The sequence below is a fragment of the Hypanus sabinus genome, chromosome 23 (genome assembly GCF_030144855.1).
Source record: "Hypanus sabinus isolate sHypSab1 chromosome 23, sHypSab1.hap1, whole genome shotgun sequence".
In the NCBI taxonomy this organism is placed as follows: domain Eukaryota; kingdom Metazoa; phylum Chordata; class Chondrichthyes; order Myliobatiformes; family Dasyatidae; genus Hypanus; species Hypanus sabinus.
In genome coordinates, this window is record NC_082728.1 from 6,405,731 (window position 1) to 6,424,378 (window position 18,648).

General features: G+C 41.8%; 1 protein-coding gene across 3 annotated transcripts in view; it reads right to left on the reverse strand.

The window, feature by feature from the left end:
* Window positions 1-423: 423 nt before the first annotated feature.
* The window catches only part of tex2 (testis expressed 2), a 110,414-nt gene continuing 92,189 nt past the window's right edge, over window positions 424-18,648 (reverse strand). For 2 of the 3 annotated variants that reach the window (XM_059948272.1, XM_059948271.1), the window contains exons 9-12: window positions 14,373-14,498; window positions 13,193-13,402; window positions 4,650-4,770; window positions 424-2,843 (exon numbers count right to left, since the gene is read on the reverse strand). In XM_059948272.1, the coding sequence (XP_059804255.1) occupies window positions 2,718-2,843; window positions 4,650-4,770; window positions 13,193-13,402; window positions 14,373-14,498 (583 nt within the window). In that variant the 3' untranslated portion in view covers window positions 424-2,717. The remainder of the gene's footprint in view (window positions 2,844-4,649; window positions 4,771-13,192; window positions 13,403-14,372; window positions 14,499-18,648) is intronic. The other variant, XM_059948273.1, reaches the window with a different exon arrangement.

An 18,648-nucleotide genomic window follows, 5' to 3' on the forward strand; every position in this document is an offset into this window, starting at 1 on the left:
AGCTGAGGCAGTGTGTTTGTGTCCTTGAGCAAGGCACTTAACAACACATTGCTCTGCGACGTCACCGGCAGCCAAGCTGCATAGGTCCTAGTGCCCTTCCCTTGGACAACATAGGTGGTGTGGAGAGGGGAAGGCCTGCAGCTTGGGCAACTGCTGGTCTCCCATACAACCCTGCCCAGGCCTGCGCCCTGGAAACTCCAGGCGCAGATCCATGGTCTCTTGAGATCGATGGATGCCACCAATGAATGACAAAATATATATATCTGGAAGAACCATAATACACATGAACAGTATATGAAATGAACTTATATAATAGAGTTGAAAATCTTGGAATGATTTGAATATTTGTAAGTGTGCTATAAAGTCTTTCTGGATCTCTAAGATATTCCCTTATTACACAAGTGCAGCAGCAAAAGAAACAAATTATTTAGCTAGAATGAAGAATTTATTAAATAAAACATAGCAAGCCAGTTCTTCACAATGTTAATTTGATTATGTGAAGTACAATGACAGTTTAATTATAATTTTATTTAATTTTGATTTATGCATAGTGCATTTAGTCCTTGGACTCAATTTATTATTGCACACTGATTTCAGACCACCCAAATGGCCCAACTACAACAAGACATGCAGAGATTTTCTTCCAGCAGGCAAATATTGCCTACTAAAGTAAATAGAGCAAAGCAAGAATGTGGGAACACAGTAAAACTGTGTAGCTACTGTATTCTTGGCAATTGAAACAAAGCCATATTTTATCTGCAGATCTAAATTAAAACAAATATACAAAATTAAAAATACAATTTTATACACTTAAAATATATTACTTAGTTTTAATTCAACATTCTGCAAATGGTCAAGTTTCTCAAAGTTACTTCATCTTGAAAGATGATTTGCCAAATCCTTCATGTGGTGGATTCTTCATTATCAGTTTGCACTTCATGTAGTGAATGGCAATTTATACACGTTGAAAATCTACAATTGGGATGACATACAAGTAGCTCAAGAAATTCATAATGAAACAATACAAAATAATCAAAACAAATTATAATCACTGACATAATGGCACTGAAATACAATAATGAAATTTTTGAACACTACGTAGAAATGCTACAACCAAGAGGCTCAAGTAAAACGATGAGAAAATATATGCTCACATGTGGGAGCCATAGAAAACTTGTTTTAAAACTTGATGGACATCTTAATTAAGTCACATTTGCTTCTGTAACATCTTATGGTTTCCTAGAAAAATGTTGTAATTTTCAGATTTGTTAAAAGATTTGAACAGAAAGCCTTTAAGTTTGGACAAATGGATAAATTTTCTTTCAAACTCCATCCATCACTACAAAAGCTGCAAGAGCTTTTTATCATTTGCCCATTTAGTAAGTATTTTCTTGCAGACAGCACCACTTCTTAAGAGTAAACAGTGATACAACTGCAATTGTCTGCTATTAGCCAATGACTAAGCACATGCAGCCTTTTGAAGCAAATTCATTGTTGCAATATAATGCTAAGAAAATGGCTTTGAAGTGGTGCAGCATTACATCACCTGTTCATATTCTATGGGTTGACTTGTCTCTGATAAGCAGTAGCGTCTCTCTGATCTGAGATCTCTCTGTCATGTAAAAGAATCTTTTTGGGGAAATAAATTCTCATCAAGCTCACCAGCTCATATGCCTCATCCAACTATTTTACAGCATAATTAACTATATCACTTAAGAATTAAGGGATTATATTTGTGATATTACTAAAGGGTTAGAGATGTATTTCTGCTTTATGCATTATGACATTCTAAGGAATGGTCAACAGTTTATAATGCAAAAATTTTAAACTTTAAAATAATAACCTATTAATCCCAATGCCTTTCATACAGTGTTTTCCCACAAATACCCACACCAAAGTTGATTAATTCAGGAGCTGGTTGCCAATTGTTGATCATATGAACTAAAGATGAAGATTTTAACAGTTGAAAAGGGTTGTATAATTCAATTATCCTGAATAGGGTAATAGCAGTATATCCATTTATATTGTGCATTTGATTAGCACTTAACATTTTATAGACAAAAGAATTTCCCACACAATTGATATTATGTCATCCAGATATAATTGGATAAAACTGATTTTTCTCACACCTGTATACTTAACAACTGTGTGCTGGACTGCAGAATCCTTCAGAAAAAGAGGATGCAGTTGCAAATACAATTCGAATGATTAACCACCACAAAGCAATAAGAAATTACATAAAATTAGCAATTACAGACCAGCTTTATCATTTTTGTGATGCATTATACTGTACTTTATAAATACTCAATCTCAGTAAAGCATTCATGCATCATTTCTGCAGCTGCATCAAGGTTACCTCAGGCAACCATACAATCACATGTCTGGAAATCTTCTCTCAGGCCCATGAGGGCCTCACTAAACTGAAGCATTTCATGCCAAAAAGTCATTTACAAGTACAGTTACATATAGTCTCTCTATATATATTGAGGCTTTTATTTTCCCGGAATGGCCAAGAAATTAACAGGGTATAACAATATTAGCTGTTTAACAATAACACAGAAAAATGTCACACACTTAGCAAACTGCACATACCGAGTACAACAGATCGCAAGTATTCCTGGAAACAATAGTGGCACAAATGGTTCCAAAAGACAGACGCCACATCTGAAAGCACATGAACAGCAACTTCATAATACTGTAAACGAAAGTTCCATACATTACTGTCGCTCAGCAAATTCGGTCTGTGTCTCCCTTGAAGGCCACACTGTGGATGAACGTGGATCCATGGCTGAATGCATTATTGGAACGTACACATCATCCATATTTGGCATTACAAAAATTTTCTGCAAAATTATATTAAAAAATAAATTAAGGGTATTAAACATCAGTCATCTAGCTTCTTTGCCTGTAATGCAGAGTCTACAAGATTTATTATCAGTGACTAGTGTGTTTTCCCGGGGTTAGTCGGTGTTGGCTCTGCTACTTTTCACATTATATATATTAATGATCTAGAATACAGAATCGATGGCTTTGTGGTCAAGCGCACTTGATACAAAGATAGGTGGAGGGGCAGGCAGCATTGAAAAAATGGAGTTTGCAGGAGGACTTGGATAGGTTAGGAGAATAGTTCAAGAAGTTGTAGATGGAATACAGCATAGAAGTGTATGATCATACACTCTGGTAGAAGGAATACAGGCGCAGACTATGTTCTAAATGGGGAGGGAAATCAGAAATTAGAGCTGCAGAGGGGCTTGGGAGTTCTAGGACTCCCATGTTCCTTTGCACTACTAATTTCTGATTTCCCTCCCCATTTAACTTGGTTAATTTGGCAGAAAGGAAGACAAAAGCAATGTCAGCATTAATTTCAAGAGGCCTAAAATATGAAAGCAAGTATGTAATGCTGAGGTTTTATAAGGCACTGGTTACACACATTTAGAGTACTGAGCCTCAAAGGATGTGCTGGTGTTCAAGAGGATCCAGAGGAGTTTTATAAGAATAATCCCAAGAATGAAAGGATTAATGGATGAGGAGTGTTTGATGACTCTGGGCCTATATTCTCTGGAGTGTATGAGGGGGAGGAACTCATTGAAACCTATCAAATATTGAAAGGCCTAGATACGAGTGTTCGTGGATAGATTGTTTCTAGTAGTGGGAGTGTAGGACCAAAGGATCCAGCCTCTGAATAAAAGAACATCTCTTTAGATCTGAGATGAGGAGAAATTTCTTTAGTCAGTGGGTGATGAATCTGTGGAATTTATTGCTGTGGAGGCCACGTCATTGGGTATATTTAAAACACAGGTTGTTAAGTTCTTGATTACTAAGGACATCAAAGGTTATGGGAAGAAGGGAAAAGAATGAGGTTGAGAGGAATTAATAAGAGTGACAGAGATGACTCAATGGGCTGAATGGTAATTCTTCTTTTTCCTATGGTCTTACATATAGGATTAGCAGTTTAAGTTCTGATAAAGCTTCAGCACCTGGTGGAGAACAGTGAATGCAGCAAAAAGCACTATTCTTACATGAGCGAGTTACTGAAAAACTGTCTTAGGTCTTGGAATACAAATATGAATGGTTTTGAATAAACTCTTATTTGAAGAACTCTTTTGAGAAGGTAAACATTTATTACCAGTCAAGGATGCTAGAAACAAACTCACCAATTTCATTTTCATACCTCAAATTGAACAACTAATATTGCAGCTAGAAGTCAGAACAAAGTCAGCCAGGTGCTCAAACCAACTGGTTCTAAATTTACTGATCAGATTGAAAACTACTTTAATGAACATTATTTAAATCTAACCACAGGTAGTAATAAATATTAGTGAGCTTTGTCATCAGTTGTACATAGGCTTATTTTAATTATTAGTCACACATTCAAACTGTATTTTAGTTTTTAAGATGGCCTCAAACGCCTTAGATAGAATAATAACCGGGGTAAAATAAGGCTTAAAACATTGATTTTCTCCTCTCCCATTGTGCACAGAAGGTTTTTATAAAGTTTACATACATCATTGCAGGTTACTTACTGGGTGATCTACCTTGGGTAAACAATTACAAATATGCTTATTTTAAACTGTTAAGGATAAGGAAAAGAAAAAGACAACGTATAAATTTGCAACAAAATCATTTGTTACACTAAGTAACTTCTTCACCTGGAATTCTTGTTCAAGTTTCTTTTCAATCCAGTCAGTTACATGTGCTATAGTAACTTCACGTTCTCCCAACTTGGGACGCGCTTTTAACTCCAGATGGGGTGGTGTTCGAAAACCATACCTTTAAGCAATTATTACAAATGTTAGGCAACTACTATAACTTTCATATAAAATTACAAAGCAGTTAATCTTCAGTTTATATATTTAAAGTCCACGGAGGTAATGTGACATACACTGAACTTTGGTTAAAATAGTTTCATGTTGGATTGTCAATAATATTGAAAACTCAGTTAGAAGTCAACAATATTCCACAGCACTGATAGGTGCCCTCGCTACCCATATCTAAGATTCCCTGCTAAACTAATCATTGCATCCTCCTTCACCAGAATAGGGATAAGATTTGTTACTACCAATCAAGATAAAGCACTTGATTGCTAATCTACATCCCCGAATAAATTGCCACTTCTATCACTGGTGGGTAGGAAGGAAGCTACTTCTCATGATGATTTTATAATAATAAGCCAACATCTACTTTGCATGGGACCTAGTGTACGCCTTATCCTTATAATTCTATATTTTGGACTTCTCCAAAACTTTGTATACATATCTTAAAAATGTTTTCAAATACAGAAAAACAATACTTATCAATTTGAACTTTACAATACATCTCTAGTGATGCTTCCAGGATAAGCAATTTTAGCTAATGATTAGACCGGAAAATGTTCTCCTAGGAGCAAAGTCATCATGAAGTACAAGATTAACAAGGTTACATGGAGTAACTGGAAAGAAGTTGTTCCAGACCTAGCTAAGTTTTTTTTAATGAGGTGACGAGAGTGATTGATGTGATAGTGCTGTGGATGCAAGGCGTTTGACAAAGCCCCTCATGGGAGGCTCATCCAGAAGATTAAGATGTACAGTGAATTGCCCATGTGGTTTCAGAACTGGCTTGTCCATAAAAGACAGAGGGTATGGTCAAAAGGACTTATTCTGGCTGGAGGTCTGTGAATAGTAGTGTTATGCAGTGATCTATGCTGGGACCTTTCTTGTTTGTGATGTACATAAATGACCTGAATGAAAATGTAGCTGGATGGATTAGTAAATTTGAATATGATACAAAGATTGGTAGTGTTGTGGATAGCATAGAGGACTGGCAAAGAATACAATGGGGATAGCTCAGTTGCAGATTTGGGCAGGGAAATGGCAGATGGAGTTTATTGCAGCCAAATGTGAAGAGTTGCACCTTGGTAAATCAAATGTGCAGAAAGAGTACACTTAAGGCAAGACCCTTAACAGTGTTGATGAGCAACAGGGTCTTGGGATCCAAGGTCAGAACTCCCTGAAAAGTAGCTACACAGGTTGATAGGGTGGGTTAAGAAAGCATATGGCATGATTTTATTATTCAAGGCAATGTGTTAAAAAAACAGGAAATTATGTTGCAACCTTATACAACTCTAGTTAGGCTGCATCTGGAGAATGGCTTATAATGGTCGCCACATTATAGGAAGGATGTCGACTCTTTAGAGAGGGTGCAGGCTTACTAGGATGCTGCGAGGACTAGAAGGCCTGTGCAACAATAAGAGGTTGGACAAACTTGGACTATCTTCTCTGGTTGAGGGGAGATCCGATAGATGTTTGTAAGATTATGAGAGGTTTAGATAGAGTAGATAGACAGTACCTACTTCCCTGGGTTGAAATGTCTAGTAGCAGAGGGCATGCATTTAAGAGGAGGGTAATTTCAAAGGAGATGAGAGGGGCAAGCTTCTTCCCCCCAACACAGAGAGTGGTGGCTGCCTGGAATGCACTGCCTAAGGTGGTGGTAGAAGGATCTTCTAAAAGACGTTTGAATAGGCACATGAATGTGAGGAAAATTGAAGGATATGGACATTGTGTGAGCTGAATGTCCTGTTCCTGTGCTGTACTGTTTTCTATACTTAACTTTGGAGACACATTTAAAATTTTGGATAGTGGCTGAAATCTGGATCTCATTGCCAGCAAGAGTCTGGAAACTGAATCGGTGCATTCAAAAATAAACTGTATGGGGAACTGAGAAAATTAACTTTAACTGGGGAAAGATAGGAAGAAGTCAGACTAGTGCAATTGTACTCCTAGAAGCAGCCACAGTGAAATGGCTGCCTATGCTGTAACAATGTAATTCTTGCAGTAGGACCAAGCATTGGAAGGGAAAAGTCCTATAATATTTATGGCAATGCTCTTATTGTTATTTATGGTTCTACTGGGAAAGTATCAGAGTACTGGCACTGCAGGCCAACTTCAACAGCAAAATCAGGATTATTATCATGACATTGTGGCGACCCACTTCCCAGCGCACTCAAACCGGACCGGCTCACAAAGTGGCGAGCACCAGCATTGAGGCCAGTCCCTAAAAGGGCACCAGGCCTTCTTCACCAGCAAGGGGAAAAGCCTGCGCACAGGACAGGACTGTGAATATGCATTCCCACCCGGGGAAGACGAGAACAGGAAGGCTTTAAAGTGAGGCCACAAAGTTTGAATAAATCTCTTTTGCAACTGCAACTGCAACTCACCAACTGTGTCGTTATTTCAGCGCAGTGTGTAGCACACCACTACAATTGGTGACCTCGACAGCCCAAACAATATTTGGACCAGACACGAATGATGCCGCATCTGTTCATGCGGTTTCATTAAAAATGCCAAGCTTCTGGACACTGCGACCTCACCTATGGTTCCAGCAAGCAGAAGCCCAATTCCCCATTCAGCAGATAATCGTGGATTCCACACGTTACTACTACGTGGTGAGCTCCCTCGACCAGGAGACAGCCGCCCAGGTTGAGGAGTTCATACAATCGCCCCTGGAGGACGGCAAATACACAGAATTCAAAGCCTTGCTCATAAGGACTCTCGGACTCTCATGGCGTGAGCGAGCTGCCCGCTTACCGCACCTAGATAGTTTGGGAGACAGGTCGCCGTTGGCTTTGATGAACGAGATGCTGGCCCTGGCTGGAGGACACAAGCCCTGCCTCATACTTGAGCAGGCGTTCCTAGAGCAGCTGCCCAAGGACATACGCCTGCAGCTGTCCGACACGGATTTCAGCGACCCCCGGAAGGTGGCGACCCAGGCAGACGTGCTGTGGAAAGCTAAGAAGGACAGTGGGGCGTCTGTCGCACAGATCACCAGGCCACGCTCCCAGCAGCAGACCAGACCAGGCCCGGCTGCAGAGCCCACTAACCCCAGAGGCAGGAGTGAGGAGACTAACAAACAATGGTGCTTCTACCACCAGCGGTGGGGTGCAGAAGCCCGAAGCCCGAAGCTGTAGCCCGGCCTGCAAGTTCCTGGGAAACGCCAGGGCCAGCCGCCACTGATGGCTACGGCAGCTGGCCATCGGGGTAGCCTCCTGTATGTCTGGGACAAGCAGTCGGGACGCCGTGTCTTGGTCGACACTGGAACCAAGATCAGCATCTTACCTCCGACGTGTTACTACACCCACAAAAGAGAACTGGGTCCCACCCTGAGGGCCACGAATGGCAGCACAGTAAGGACCTACGGCACCCGTACAGTGTGGCTACAGTTCGGCTTCAGCCGGTTCACGTGGGATTTCACACTGGCCGCCATAGCCCAACTGCTCCTGGGATCAGATTTTTTGCGAGCTCACAGTCTACTGGTCGACCTGCAAGGTAAGAGACTGGTCCACACCGAGACCTTTCAAAGGTTCTCCCTGGGTGAAGCCCAGTTGCCGGCCCCACACCTAGACTCCATCACGCTGTCCGACAATGACTTCACCAGAGTCCTGGCGGATTTCCCATCGGTTCTGGCACTGCAGTTCACAGCAGCCATGCCCAGACACAGAGTACAGCATCACATCCCGACCCAGGGACCACCCTTCCACGCCCGTGCTCCAAGGCTTCCCCCAGACAAGCTTCGACTGGCGAAGGAGGAGTTCAAGAGGATGGAGGAATTGGGGATCATACAGCGGTCCGACAGCCCATGGGCCTCCCCCCTGCACATGGTGCCCAAAGCAACAGGGGGCTGGAGACCATGCGGTGACTACTGCAGGCTGAATGAGGCTACAACACTGGACCGCTACCCTGTGCCGCACATTCAGGACTTTGCAGCAAACCTGTATGGTGCACGGATCTTCTCTGAGGTAGACCTCGTCCAGGGATGCCATCAAATCCCGATGCATCCGGATGATGTCCCCAAAACGGCACTCATCACCCCGTTCGGCTTTTTTAAGTTCCTCCGCATGCCGTCCGGCCTAAAGAATGCCGCACTGACGTTCCAGCCGTTAATGGACGCGGTGGGACGCGACCCTGACTTTGCTTTCATCTATTTGGACGACATCCTCATAGCCAACAGTAGTCGTCAGGAGCATCTGTCCCACCTCCATCAACTCTATGCCTAACCGAGTGAATATGGCCTAACAATCAACCCGGCCAAATGCCAGTTCGGGCTCGACACCATCAACTTCCTGGGCCACAGGATTACTAAAGACGGGGCAACCCCTCTGCCCGCCAAGGTAGACATGGTCCGCCACTTCCCCCAACCCAACACAATCAAAGGCCTGCAGGAATTCGTGGGTATGGTGAATTTCTACCACCACTTCCTCCCCTCGGCAGCCTGAATCATACGCCCCCTGTTCACCCTGATGTCGGGTAAGGGCAAGGACATTACCTGGGATGAAGAGTCCGCAGCCACTTTTGTTAAAACCAAAGAAGCCTTGGCAAATGCCGCGATGCTAGTGCACTTCAGAACGGACGTCCCTACTGCCCTCACAGTGGACGCATTCAACACGGCAGTTGGTGGAGTGCTGGAACAACTCATCGAGGGTCTCTGGCAACCCCTGGCGTTCTTCAGCAAACACCTACGACCACTCCAGCTCAAATACAGTGCTTTCGACCGGGAACTGTTGGCTCTATACCTGGCAATCCAGTATTTCAGGTACTTCTTAGAAGGCAGGCCCTTCACTGCGTTCACGGACCACAAACCGCTTACCTTTGCGTTCACGAAAGCGTCCGACCCCGGTCGTCCCGCCAGTAGCAACATCTGTCCTACATCTCCGAATACACAACGAATGTCCGGCATGTCTCGGGAAAGGACAATGTCGTGGCGTACGCTCTCTCCAGACCTAACATCCAAGCCCTATCCCAGGGAGTAGACTATGAAGCGTTGGCAGAGGCGCAGCAGGCAGACAAGGAGATCCTAGTTACAGAACTGCATTCTCTGGTTTGCAGCTCCAGGACTTCCCCATAGGCCCAGGTGAGAGGACCCTACTCTGTGACGTAACCACCGGCCAACCTTGCCCCATCGTCCCAGCAGCCAGGCGGCGGCGCATTTTCAACTCCATTCACAACTTAGCGCACCCCTCCATCAGGTCAACCGCCCGGATGGTAGCCAAAAGGTTCATTTGGCACAGACTCTGCAAGCAGGTCAGTGAATGGGCCAAAACGTGCATGCACTGCCAAACAGCCAAGGTGCAGCGGCATACCAAAGCCTTGCCGCAGCAGTTCCACCCCACCCGCCAGCATTTCAACCACATTCATGTGGATATCATGAGCCCCCTGCCAGTGTCGCGAGGAGCGCGGCACCTCCTGATTATCGTAGACCGGTTCACAAGATGGCCAGAGGCAGTCCCACTCACCGACACCACCTCCGAATCCTGCACCCGAGCACTAATTGCAACCTGGGTATCTCGCTCTGGTGCACCGGCCCACATTACCTCCGACAGAGGCACCCAGTTCACCTCCAGCCTGTGGTCAGCTTTGGCCAGCCTTTTGGGGATATAGCTGCACCACACAACTGCCTACCACCCACAGTCAAATGGACTAGTGGAGCGTTTCTACCGTCACCTGGTTGGCTCTCATGCCCGCCTCAAAGGGCCTAACTGGGTGGACGAGCTTCCCTGGGTCCTGCTCGGAATCCGCACGGTACCCAAGGAGGATCTGCACACCTCGTCAGCCGAGTTGGTGTACAGCGCACTGCTGGTCGACCCAGGAGAGTTCATACCAGCCTCAAAGGGGCAAGAGGAAGAACCCACAGCAGTCCTGGACAGACTACGTGAGAGGCTCAGTAACCTGGCCCCCATACCCACTTCACAGCATGGGCAGAAACTGACCTGCATACCCAAAGACCTGCAGAACTGTAAGTTTGTCTTTGTACGACAGGGCAGACACCACTACAACGGCCCTATGAGGGGCCATTTATGGTGATCAGAAACAACAGGTCCACATTTGTGCTGGACATTGGGGGGAGAGAGAGGAGGTTTTCACAGTGGACCGACTCAAACCAACCCACGTGGACTTGGCGCAGCCGGTCGAGATTCAGGCACCGCGGCGCAGTGGCAGACCTCCCAAACAGAGACCGACCCAGACTGAGACATTGGGCATTGGGGGGGGGGGGGGGGGGGGTGTATCGCCGGTTCTGGGGGGGGGTTATGTGGCGACCCACTTCCCAGCGCACTCGAACTGGCTCACAAAGCGGCGTGCACCGGCATTAAGGCCAGTCCCTAAAAGGGCGCCAGGCCTTCTTCACCAGCAAGGGGAAAAGCCTGCGCAAGGGACGGGACTGTGAATATGCGCCCCCTACAGCATTCCCGCCCGGGGACGATGGGAACAGGAAGGCTTTAAAGTGAGGCCGCAAAGTTTGAATAAATCTCTTTTGCAACTGCAACTCACCGACTGCATGTCGTTATTTCAGCACTGTGTGTAGCATACCGCTACAATATCCTATATTTTTTGATTTCTGTTTTTTCTGCATCACTTATTTTAACTATTAAATCAACATATATATACTTAATGTAACCCAGATTTTTCCCCCTCTCTATTTACCTATCAAGCATTTCATTGTACTGTCGCCATAAAGATAACAAATTTCACGACATATGCTGGTGATATTAAATCTGATTCTGATATCTTTTATGACACATGAGAAATGCTTCTACAACTGAGCAGGTGAACCATTTCCTCATTTCTGGCTTGTTGGTCACCTTGACCAACTACAAGGATAGAAATACATTGCCACAGAATTCTGGCTGGAGGTCAGCGACTACTGGGGTTCCGCAAGGATCCATTTGGGACTCTGCTGCTTGTGATATACATGAATGATTTGGACAAAAATATGGATAGGTGAGTTAGTTGTTTAATGTTATTTCCAGTACACAAGTGTAAAGGAGAACAAAATAATTGTTACTCTGGATCTGATGCAGCACAAAACAAAACACAGCACGATTTTTTTAAAATGCAATTAATATAAATGTGAGAGGCAGAGAGACAGAGAGACAAAAATGATAAGGAGTGGGTTAGCAGGCAGAGGTGTTGATCAGCCTTACTGCCTAGGGAATGTTTGCAGGCAATACAAAAATTTAGGTGTTGTGGATGGTGGAGAAGATTGCCAAAAGGATCTATTGCAGACATAGTGGAGAAATGGAAGATGAAGTTGAGTTCAGCTGAGTGTGAGTGTTACACCTTCAGAAATCAAATGTGAAAGGATTTTACATTTTACATGCCACTGTAATGGCAGGACCCTTGACAGGATGCACAGAGGTACGTTAACACTGATATTGATGAGGGATCAAGCGTAATCTTGGGGTCCAAATTCATAGCTCCCTGAAAACAGCTACGTAGCTTGATTGGGTGGTAATGACAATGTATTGCCTTAATTATGAATTGATGAGACAAGAAGTTATATTACAGCTTTATAAAAATCTGGTTGGGCCATATCTGGAGTACTGCATTCAATTCTGGTTGTTCCATTACAGGAAGGATGTGGAAGCTTTGAAGGGGACTCAGTAGAGACTTTACCAGGATGGACGTGTGCCATTAGGAGAGGTTGGACAAACTTGGTAGCTTTTGTTAGACTATCTGATAGAGATTTATAAGATTATTTAAACACTGCAATTGCACTGCATTCTCCTAGCATTAGGTGCAAATAATTTCCAAACTTTGAACCTGTATTAAAAAAATTGGGCTCTCTCTCAAGAAAATTCAATAATGCAATAGTTCCATTGAGTAACAGAGAATATACAACCTGAAGTTCCTATTCTTCAGACATCCATGAAAACAGAGGGGTACCCCATAAAAATGAGTGACAGTAAAAACAAAAGCTCCCCCCACTCCCTCTCCCACGCATAAGCAGCAGCAAAGCATTGGCCCTGCCCCTCCCCTATTTACTTCAGCAAAGAGCATTAGCACCCTCTACTCACCAATCAAGCAGTAGCTACGGCCCCAAGAAAGACCATAATCTGCAGTACTACAAAAACTAATCGTTCACCCTATTATTCGATGTACTGCAGGCTCACCTCTCTCTGATAAAGGGATAGAGAGGTGACACACAGCAAGAGGGGAGACTAACAAGACAAAAATACACACTATTTTGGTAATCAGTCTCACCAAAACTTGTGGACAAAAGAAGATTTTGTTTACAGAAACGCTGACAGATCATTAATATCTTTCACTGAAAAATTGTACAAATTACATTACTCTTGACTCTTAACAATACTGAATGATCAACTTAAACCAAATCCTACAGTCATAGATGACTTTATTAAAATTGTAACCAAACTTGCCCATACCATATTCTGTCAGTAGGTGGTGGTGGAATATTCACAGCTAGTGTTCCTTTGCACTCTTGAACCTCTACTGTTAACAGTAACGGAGTATTTGAGACTTCTTCAATTTTCTTCTTAATAAATTCTGTTTCAGTAGCTTTCTGAAAATACTTTGACTTTGTAATTTTATCCACAAGTCTCATAATCTTGCTTGGTCGATGCACCCCCATGTATCTGTGCATGTAGAAAATCATTTACTTTTTTATCATTGAATATTTTGCATAATCACATTTCCATAGTGACAACTATTTCTAAGTGACATGTTTACCCATTTATTGAATTATCTAATTTTTAAAAATTGCAGCTGTTCATAACCACTTTATAAGTGATCCTGTTGCATATTTAAAGATCAACAGAAATACACTAACACTGGAAATTGAGAGCGCCAAGGCATCTTCAAATTGTGTAGAGTTTGGTTCTATTACCCATTAGTTATAGCTACAGAGAAGTCAAAACACAGCCAGATTCATATCTTGCACCTCAAACAAGCAGATCAACTTCTGCAAATGCAGGATCTGCCGGTTACCTAATGTGGAAGCCTTAACACCAAATAAATGGGTCGTTATAAAGTGTAGGGGCACTTTTTCCCTGTACTTTGAGTTCTTTTCTGACAATTATTGAAATAAAAAATCAGCTTCCATGATCCACAAGAAAGAAATCAACAACTCAAGGCAAAATTGCGATCATCAGAAGGCCAAATACTCTTTTCAATTGCAAACTGCAGTCAGATAATAAAAATGGTTAAGATAGAAGTAGACTGATAATACTCAGAAACTTAGGCAGCTTGTCTGAGAGAAAAACTGTTAAAATATCATATTATTGACCTTTCAGTAGAACTTGCAAAGTTTCCCCACACCCTTTAGCTTTTCTCCATCCAGCCATGCAAAGAGGTACAAAGGACATGGGAATACAGTGCACTAAACAGCAATTGGATAAATAGCACTGCTTACAATGAAAACTGCCTGATTTTAAAATCATTTAGGAGTGTTTCGGAACTGAAATGGGGATTAAGTGCAAGGAATTCAATAAATAGGACTGACAAAACTAAGATAAAAAGTCAAACCCAGAAGAAAGATAATTGAAAGCCTATTTAAATTAAGTTACAGCATACTACTTCAAAATGTTGTGTAGGTGATATTCATACCCTTCTGCCGCTGCTGGAAGCACTTTGTCTCCTGCTAACACCTCTTGTGCATCTTCTTCATCTGAAGATCCAGCACTTGAGGACTCCTCATCACTATCAGCGAGGCAGTAGGCTTTTGGTCTGTTCCTTTTTCAAGGGCATTAGAGAAAGGAAAACAATCTTTTAACAATCATTCTGAACCAAGTATTTCTTTATTAGTTTAAATTAATTAGGATAGTGCCAAGCGTAGCTGAAATTAGCAGTTTAAGCTTCATTCAGTTTAAGCTTCAAAAGATTAATATTTAGATCCTAAAGTAGATAAAAGTTTACAGAAGTTGATAGAATGAGATAAAGCTTTTTATACATATACATCTTCACCATGGGTCTGAAAATTGATGAAAGTAAGATAGTCCTTTTACTCCTCCTCCCTATCTCCTACTATTTTTCATTACTATACCCATTCTGGTTAGCATTGCATGGGAGGTAATTACATAAGCAGTATTGTTTCATTCTTAACAAAGAAACCGGTAATGTCAGGTTGCATCTGGGTCAAGCCCAACTCTATTTAATTAGCATTCCCACATATACTCGCAGTAGTAAGCCCCAACTTTACCACGGTATGCTGTTTTATGTTTCCTCAAGGGATATGGCACTACTAGGAAGGCTAGTAATTATTGCCCATCCTTAACTGGCCTTGATCCAGACAGACATCGATATTGATAAAATTTGTTCATAATAAATTTATTCACCAAGTGATGAAGCAGCGTCAACCACATTGCCATTGGTTGTGGGGGGGGAGGGGGGAGGAACAGGGGTGTGTGTGTGTGTGTGTGTGAGAGAGTGAGAGTGAGAAAGTTAGTGGGAGAGTGTGAGAGAGTGAGAGTGAGTGAGAGAGAGAGAGAGAGAGAGAGAGAGGTACATACTAGAGAGGACTTTATAATCTGGTGATTCCGTGGCTATTGATGACACCATTTTATATTATATTTATTAAATTAGATTAATTTGAATTCTTTGGCTTCTGTGGTGGGATTTGAAATTTGAATTTTGTGTTACTGGATAATATCCAGGATTGATTACAAGGCAGCAGATGGACAGATTCAAATGACTTGCTGTATAAATGAAGTTTGACAATTTAGTTTTATATCTTAATGCTTCAGCCTTTTATTCACTCCTAGATACCCTCAAATTAGGAACCTCATCAAAGTTCATAAAGAGAACTAAATTAATTTTTGCAGTCTAACTTTGCCAAAAAGCATCTCTGTATAGGCCTGTAATTTGGATTTATCAATATTTCAAATTAAAGGGCTGACATAATTATTGATTTTATCTTGCCAATCAGGGACTGATTACAATAAATTATGGTTAGTATATACCATAATGCCAAAACTGATGAACTTCTGTTCTAAGACATAAGGAGGAGTTGTCCATAAACCCATTCCATTCAAAAGGGACAATGGCAGCTCTTGTATACTTACAGCTATCCTACCTTAACCCCGTACTGATCCCCTGAAAAATATATCTGTCTCCATAACCCTCCTGGGTACAATTCCAAACATTCACCTCTTTGGGTAAAAATAAAAATAATTTCATTGCTCTCCTGAATGGCTGACTCCATATTGTGTGATAGTGATCCCTGGTACAAGCCTATCACATTGTACCATTTCCTTTAAACATATTGTATATTTCAATAGGGGCATTTCTCATCTTTTTTTATATAAAGAGGGGGCTGGTTTAGAAACCCACACCAAACAGTTTTTACTAGTTTGGTACTGCTAATTACTGGACCATTCTTATCCCTTTCATTGAAACTTACAGTTATGGTCAATGTCTCTGAAATGTACTTAGCTGGCTTCATTTCCCAGAAGAGGTCTGGTTTGCTCCTTCTCTCATAGGACTATTTATATACTGGCTCAAAAGGTTTTCTTGAATGCCCTTTAAAAATTTCACTCCATCTGAGCCTTTCACACTAAGATGATCCCAGTTAGTACAGTGGCAGTTGAAATCCCCTCCCATTATAATCCAATTGCTCTTGCACTTCTGTTATTTGCCTGAATACTTGCTCCCTAAGAGGAAAAAAAGTTATACATTTTTTTAAATTTCCTCTACTCGTGAAAAGCAACTTGTTTTTTTTTGCATTATTTATTTTGCAATTTCTAGTAACTTTATGATTTTGCATAATGCTGCTTCTAATGATAGATGCAAAACTAAAAAAAACACATCACATAAGACAATGAGAATAAAGCTGATTTTGAATTTATCCCAATCCCAGTTTCCTGCAGAGTTATCTCTACATCCCCTGATGGTCTAAATATTGCTATTACTCTATTCAAAAAAGTATCTCCTTTAAACTTTCTTCCTTTTACCTTAAATCTATGCCTTCCAGTAGTCAACATTTCCACCTTAGGGTGGTGGGAGAGAGACTACCTACCTTAGCTATACCTCTCACAATTATATATAGCATCATGCAAAACTTTTGGCACCCCTGGTCAAAATTTACTATGAATAGTTAAGTGAGTAGTAGATGAACTGATCTCCAAAAGTCAAAGTTAAAGATGAAATATTCTTTTCAACATTTTAAGCAAGATTGGTGTATTATTTTTGTTTTGTACAATTTTAGAGTGAAAAAAAGGAAAGGAGCACCATGCAGAAGTTTGGGCACCCCAAGAGATTTGAGCTCTCAGATAACTTTTACCAAGGTCTCAGACCTTAATTAGCTTGTTTGGGCTATGGCTTGTTCACAGTCATCGTTAGGAAAGGCCAGGTGATGCAAATTTCAAAGCTTTATAAATAACCTGACTCCTCAAACCTTGTTCCAACAATCAGCAGCCATGGGCTCCTCTAAGCAGCTGCCTTGCACTCTGAAAATTAAAATGAATGACGCCCACAAAGCAGGAGAAGGCTATAAGAAGATAGCAAAGTGTTTTCAGGTAGCCTTTTCCTCAGTTCGTAATGTAATTAGGAAATGGCAGTTAACCGGAACGGTGGAAATCAAGTTGAGGTCTGGAAGACCAAGAAAACTTTCCCAGAGAACTGCTCGTAGGATTGCTAGAAAGGCAAATCAAAACCCATGTTTTGACTGCAAAAGAGCTTCAGGAAGATTTAGCAGACTCTGGAGTACTGGTGCGCTGTTCTACTGTGTAGAAACACCTGCATAAATACGACCTTCATGGAAAAGTCATCAAAAGAAAACCTTTCCTACATCCTCACCACAAAATTCAGCATCAGAAGTTTGCAAAGGAACATCTACAAAAGCCTGATGTATTTTGGAAACAAGTCCTGTGGACTGATAAAGTTAAAATAGAACTTTTTGGCCACAATGAGCAAAGGGTATGTTTGGAGAAAAATGTGCAGAATTTCATGAAAAGAATACCTCTCCAACTGTTAAGCATGGGGGTGGATCGATTATGCTTTGGGCTTGTGTTGCAGCCAGTGGCATGGGGAACATTTACTGATAGAGGGAAGAATGAATTTAATTTATTATCAGCAAATTCTAGAAGCAAACATCACACTGTCTGTAAAAAAGCTGAAGATGAAAAGAGGATGGCTTCTACAACAGGATAATGATCCTAAACACACCTCAAAATCCACAATGGACTACCTCAAGAGACGCAAGCTGAAGGTTTTGCCATGGCCCTCACAGTCCCCTGAACTAAACATCATCGAAAGTCTGTGGATAGACCTCAAAAGAGCAGTGTAAGCAAGACGGCCCAGGAATCTCACAGAACTAGAAGTTCTTGCAAAAGGAAGAACAGGCTGAAATTCCCCAACCAAGAATTGAAAGACTCTTAGCTGACTACAGAAAGCATTTACAAGCTGTGATAATTGCCAAAGGGGGTGTTACTAAGTACTGACCATTCAGGGTGCCCAAACTTTTGCTTCAGGCCCTTTTCCTTTTTTGTTATTTTGAAATTGTAAAAGATGGAAATAAAAAAGCAATCTTGCTTAAAATGTTAAAGAAATGTGTCATCTTTAACTTGATGCCTTTTGGAAATCAGGTCATCTTTTACTCGCTTAGCTATTCACACTAACAGAAAATTTGACCGGGGGTGGGGGGGGGTGCCCAAACTTTTGCATGCTACTGCATCTTTCCATTCCTTAGTCTCTAATTCTCCAGAGAAAACAATCCAAGTTTGTCCATCCTCTCCTTATGTACTTCTGATCCTGACAATATCCTAATGAGCTTCTGTAAAAATCTACATTTATGTAATCCACCAAAGCTGCATACAATGTTCTCAATGTGGCCTAACAAATGATTTATACAGTTGCAATATAACTTCCCAACTTTCATACTCAGTGC